Raw genomic sequence first — 6,601 nt, 5'->3', positions numbered from 1 at the left:
AGTCCCAAGCTAAGTTAGCTAGACCGTCAATGATTTCTCGCTGACCACCATTTGGCACTAGATTAGGTTGCTCAAAGGGGAGCAAACCATCACCTGGGAGACCCATTAAGACACATGCTATGACTTTGCAGGATGATTATTGACTAAGATAGGTGTATATGAGATCTAGATGAAGACGTATATGAGGATGATAATGCGGATGTAAAATAAGGACTATACAACGACTATGGATAATAGTGAGGACGTGAATGAGGACTATGCAAGGACTTATGATGATAATGAGGACGTAAGTGAGGACTATGCAAGGACTTAGGATGATAATGAGGACGTAAGTGTGAACTATCGAAGGACTTCCTAGGGTTACAAGTGTGTAAAACTTTGAGTTTTGGGTTTCAAAAATGGACTTTGTTTTCAGTAATTCTTTGTGTAGGACAAGTTTTGTGGTTTTCCAAGTCTAAGAATAGTTGTTTGGAGGTAAATATAGTTGACTGAACTGGTTTTTCAAACAATCTCATAAAATTCAGAGATAGGTAGGATAGGGCCTAAAATAGCCCAAAGGACTGACTCAATACTGGTTTGACACAATGATACATAAAAAAGCACAGAATACAATCTTAGGCTAGAAAGTGGACACCATTCAATGAGGCCCTTATGAAATACCGAGACAAAATGAACAGATAGAGAGTCTCGTAACACTGGCTCCACTCTACGACACACACTTCTCGGGCATGCCAGTCTCTCTTACCCTGAAGATCCGAGGATCTTATAGCCAAGGGATTCCTGTATCATAGTGTAAGGTACATAAAGGGTATCTATGGGGTACAATCCGCACTCCCAGAATCATTGAATGTAGGATTTTGGGCTACTAAATTGGTTCATAGTATAAGGTTTCGAGGGGTCCTGATCCAACGATGGATTCTCAGAGCAAGCCACTTAAGACTTTAGTTGAGCTTATCGGTGCAGGGAAGGCTCCCATATATGTCGAATTCACTCAACACTCTAGCTGCCTGACTAGTATATTTATATAGCTGCTCGAAAAACCCGCTTGAGAGTATGCTGGGAGAGATGATATCCCCAACGCATCCCAATTCGAAGTACCTCTATGGGGTGGTGAAATCCCTAGTCAAAGATACCCCTCACTACATGGAATAAAATAAAATTGGGTGTCATTGTCACCTCCTTCCTTTCTCCCAAGACCCCGAAGGCAGGTGGAAAGTTAGTTAATGCAACAGTAGGTCCACCCCAAACACGATAAAAATTCGTTACCTTAAGAAAATCAAATATGATTTAATCTAATGTAGCCTGATTCACGTTCATTTTATAGCCCAAATTGAGGTGTTGAATACACATGTGCATGTCCATTTTAAACACCAAATTGAAATATGAGGGCATGCATGTCAATTTTAACCATTGTTTATTTTAAGCCCAAGTCGAAGTGTTATACATGCATGTCAATTTTAGCCAATGTTAATTTTAACAACCAAAAGACGAAGTGTGAGATTATGCATGCATGACCATTTTAACTGTTGTTGATTTTAAGCACCAAAAGATGAAGTGTGAGATTATGAGTGCAATTGATCTAATACTAATCTAATCCTTTTTGTAAATTCACCATAGGATGCAAACAAACGATTAGTAGTAAAATCAAATCAACAGAAGACATAAAATAAAAAATTGATAAAAACGAAAGCATGAAAATACCTACGCGATTGCGTGACATTGACAGAACCAATGCATGATCATGACATAGAGAATGCATAATTTTGACAGCTCGAATGTGTGACAACAACAGATCAATTGCGTAATCAAGACAAAACAATTGGGTGACAGATAGGTAGATAACACAAAAAATAAGCAATTAAGCTAAACCCGATCAGAAACCTGCAAAACCAATTGTGAAGCCCTAGCCAAATCTCTCATCATCCATTCAATATTGATTAGATCATATTTAACTTGATATGAAAGAACTAAGTTGTTATATCTATCAAAGGCTAGTTGATCTTCCCAATCTTGTATCTTCTTTTCTTCTTGGAGAACCCTTTGATAGTGTTTGGCCTGTCTTCTTTGTTCCTTTGTCCTTCTAGCACCTGAGATCCTGAATTGTACTTTTCGTGCCATAAATTGTTATAATAAAATCATGCAATATAAATAATTTGTTTCCAGATTTACTCAATTTTAGATAGAATTAAACAGATGAGAGAACATAAAGGATATAGAACTAAAAATAGCAGAAAAACAATTTTGTGCGAATGCGTGATCTAGAAAGGGCGATTGTGTGACCCTGTCAGGTCGAATGCGTGACCCCGAGGGAAATCACGAATACCTATCTAATGAAAGAATTCTAAAAAATAGACAATGAAATAATGCAATATCAAACAAATATGAATTACTATCATTCAATGAAACTCCCTATTCCAAGATCGCATATAGCTTCCATTGCTCTTCTCTTCTCTATGGTATGATGGCTCTCAGATATTGTGCTAGTAACCTGCAAGTGACACAAAGATTCAAAGTTCGTGATTATTGAAAATGGAGATTGGATCCTCAATTTATAGATTTTTGGAGAAGATTGATTGAAAGGTGGAACAAAATGATCAAGAGGTGGAACTCAGGTGAGCTCACATGCTGATTGATAGTTGAACAGTTGATTTGGAGGTGAAACATAATAGATTGAATAGATAAATTGAGTCAACTGATTGAGAAAAAGCTAACTGAGGAAGGAAAGGAATGATTGGAGGAAATAAAGAAGATGACAAAGAGAACTAAAAGATAGAAATAGAGACTGGAGAGATAAATGATTTAATTAATTAATTTAGCATGTTCTTGCACTTTGACTTAGATTTTGAATTTAATCTTTGCATGAGATTTTGATTCAAATAATTGAATTTAATTCAATTTAGTATTTGAATATATTTAGAACTTGACTTTGATTTTCAATTTGATTTTTGAAATCATGCACATGTAATTGAATTTGGAAGAAATTAGAAGAATATGAAATTAGAATTTGGGAATTTGGAAATGGAAGAATTAATTAGTTAATTAAATAATTTAAAGAAACTATTTAATTATTTAGAAATTGAATTTTAATTAAATAATAAAGATTATTTAATTTAAAGGATTAAAATCATAAATAATTAAATAATAAATATTTAATCAATATTTAGAAGAGGGTTGAATGATTAGATGATGATAGGATTGAGATAGAAATTGAGAATTAATTTATTTAAATAATAAAGATTATCTAAATTGGGGAATTAACCATAATTAATTAAATAATAAATATTTAATTAATAATTATAAAAATGGTTGAATGATTAAATGATGAAAGAATAAGAAATCGAATAATTAGTAAGATGGTGAGGAAATATGAATTTAGAAGAATATGATTAATCAACTTAATTAAATAATTAAAAAATTATTTAATCAATTAGAGGAATAATTAGTACATGATCAATGAGACATTTTTAGGTGTCTACAAAGGGCATATAAGGTAGTAACACCAAAGTGAGGCCCAAGTGAGTATGAAATTATATAAGGATAAAATTTACAATAGTACATTTATCCCACACTTTAGTGGGAGTAATAACCTATGCTCATAATTTTGGTAAAGTACAAAATAGCATTGAAAAAATTTCACCAAGATATAAAAAAGATAAGAACCACCAAGCCCCTAGGGACTTAGGATCTTATCAATCTAATATCAAGACAAAAGGAGCAACACATGGATAAAGAGAAGAAAGAGAGAAGAGACATGAATTCTCAGTCTAGACAAAATAAGAGAAGAAAGAAGAAAGTACAAAATAGCATTGAAAAAATTTCACCAAGATATAAAAAAGATAAGAACCACCAAGCCCCTAGGGACTTAGGATCTTATCAATCTAATATCAAGACAAAAGGAGCAACACATGGATAAAGAGAAGAAAGAGAGAAGAGACATGAATTCTCAGTCTAGTAAGGATTTTCTTGCTAAGAGTCATGTTGGCACAAAGAAAGAAAAACTCAACTGCAAAATGGGTGTTTCAGTGTGCACCAAGAAAAAATATTAAAAAATAAAGTACCAGTTTGCAAATTAATCTAAACAAAGATTTACTAAAAAATGCGTGTTGAAATGTGCACTAAACATTCAATGGTGTGTGATCAAAGTGTACAAACCAAACCTCGGTGGTGTGTGCACAAAGTGTAACATAGAGTTGAGTGTATGACTGCACATTATAGCAATTATGTACACCTTTTTGAGAGAAATAGCTTTAAGTTAGCATATATGAATCCAAAATATAAGCACATCATAACAATAACATGCCCCCAAGCAAATCCACACATGCTAACACATATAAAAAATATACCTCTTCATTTGCTAGTCTTCCTCTAGCCATAAAATGGAGGGAACAACGCAGCTAGAGGGAAATTTAAATTCTGCTAATGGAGGGAACAATGCGGTTGGATCCTCTAGTTCTACTTCCTCTGTAGCTCAAGGACAATCGATGGATGATGAGGATGGGAGACCAGATGGGGACCCACGGTATCAGAACCCTTCTCTTGACCAAAACATTAATGAAGATTCTTCAAAATTGGGTCTCGAGAGCGTTAAAGCTGACTTGGAAAAGATGACAGAGGTGAAGGCTCTCAAACCCTGGAACCGTCTTTTTGCAAACAAATCCATTGGTAAATCGTCCTTCCCCTCTGTGGAACATTTCTGATAAAAAAATAGGCAAATTTTCTATTGCAATTCCAGATATGGTTATCGATCACAATATATCTCTAATGGCCTTTTCTCTAGTGGGAAAATTTGTCGGACCACGACCTAATATTGAGGATGTTAGATTTTTTGTTAAGAGAAAATGGAGGCTGAAAGGCTAGGTTGATGTTTTCGCCTTGTCAAGGGGTTTCTTTGTTTTTTCCTTCTCTTGTGGGGAAGATCTGGAAATGAGCTTGAATGGCAGACCATGGATGTTTGGTAAATCTTCATTATCCCTAAGGAAATGGTCTCCAAATATGGAACTCAATGGCTCCTTTGAATCTACTCTGGTCTGGGTAATGCTGCCCAACTTGCCGCTTGAATTCTGGGTGGAGGATGTTTTTTTAGGTATTGCTAATTCCTTTGGGGAGCTTGTTGCGATAGATCCTATGATAGCAGCTCGAAAGAGACTGGTATATGCAAGAATCTGTGTCAATATCTCTCAGAATATGGATCTTCCCAGCTCTATTGACATAAGTTCCAAACTTGGGTTATGGGAACAAACTATAGAGTTTAAGTCCCTCCCCTTTGTGTGCTTCTCCTATAAGAAAGTTGGGCATTGGGCTAAGGCTTGCCCTAGTAACCCCAAAAAACCTCTAAAGGCTAACAATCCTCATAAACAGGTATGGAGAGAGAAGACTAACATTAAGGAGGATAGTAGATTGGAAGGAGGAAGTGGAATTCCTAGTAACCTAAAAGATGTAACAGAAGATGATAGGAAAGCTAGTCCTCTCAAGGTTACCCTTCAAAAGGAAGATAAGAAGAATGAAAATGGCGGATTTGAGATCAAAACAGTCAATGGTTTTGAAGCTTTACAAACTTGGGAGGAAGAGAATGTAAACATAGAAGAAATTCTTGAAGAAGGTGAGATTGATGATATGAATGAATCCCAACATGAGGGCCTTCAAGTTTCAGTAATGAAAAGTAATAAAGCTGTTCCAAATGGCTCTGAAGGACCTGAAGTTATTTTTGAAAGGAAGAATAAGTTCAAATCACCTCAGGTTAACCTAAACTCTTTATTTCAGAATGTTGGAGCTGAAAAGCCCACTTCATCCCAGAAAGGAGGAGAACCGTGGAATAATAAGCAAGTTGATCACAAAGATGAACATGAGGAAGAGATAATAGGGATTGGAAAAAAGAAAAATAAGAAGATAGGATGCTCTAATGGGGTTAAAACTAGGACCAGATCTAAGGCAGATATTGGTCTTTCCAAATCTCCACAGGGTCGTAAACCCATGAAGTGGCACAGGGACCAGGAGAGTAAACAAAACATAGCTGATGGAAGGCAACAAACTATTTAGGAATCCTGCTCCTAGGTTTCTAAATTAAGGTAATCTCCTAGAACATTCGAGGCCTAAATGGTCTCAATAAACAGGATGTCTTACAGAATCTTATTAGAGATCATAAACCGGATATCATCCTGGTTCAGGAAACCAAAATGAGTAAGGAAAAAGTTGAAAATTTAAAATTCTTTCAACTTGGAGGAGTTTGTGGTAGTAGCTCAAATGGGGCATCAGGTGGGGTGGCTATATTCTGGAACAAGAAAACTATTTTAGGAGTTCTGATTGATGAAGATGGTAATATTATATCAATGAAAGTTAACAGTATCACTGAAGGAAAGGAATGGGTGGTTACTAACATTTACGCCCCTAATTCCAAAGCTTCTAGGAGTAAATTTTGGGATAAAATCCAGCAGAATAGAAGGTTTTTCTCTCAGGATAGCTGGCTGTTGATGGGAGATTTCAACACTCCGTTGCAAGGAATTGACAAATTTGGAGGAACCCAAGCCCAACTGGATAGCAGGACTGACTTGATGGATTTCATCAATGAAAATGCCTTGATTGATACTAATCTTACTGGAGCTTC

The 6,601-nt window shown here is 35.7% G+C and overlaps 1 protein-coding gene across 1 annotated transcript; it reads left to right on the top strand.

Moving 5' to 3' along the window:
* Positions 1 to 4,992: 4,992 nt before the first annotated feature.
* Positions 4,993 to 6,036, top strand: LOC131859016 (uncharacterized). Its single transcript, XM_059212528.1, has 2 exons — positions 4,993 to 5,823; positions 5,959 to 6,036. Exons 1-2 carry the CDS (start codon positions 4,993 to 4,995, stop codon positions 6,034 to 6,036), a joined length of 909 nt encoding a protein of 302 aa, XP_059068511.1.
* Positions 6,037 to 6,601: the final 565 nt, after the last annotated feature.

The sequence above is a fragment of the Cryptomeria japonica genome, chromosome 10, assembly GCF_030272615.1.
Source record: "Cryptomeria japonica chromosome 10, Sugi_1.0, whole genome shotgun sequence".
Lineage (NCBI taxonomy): Eukaryota > Viridiplantae > Streptophyta > Pinopsida > Cupressales > Cupressaceae > Cryptomeria > Cryptomeria japonica.
Note: the sequence above shows the minus strand (reverse complement) of the source record. Positions and strands in the feature narration are given on the sequence as shown.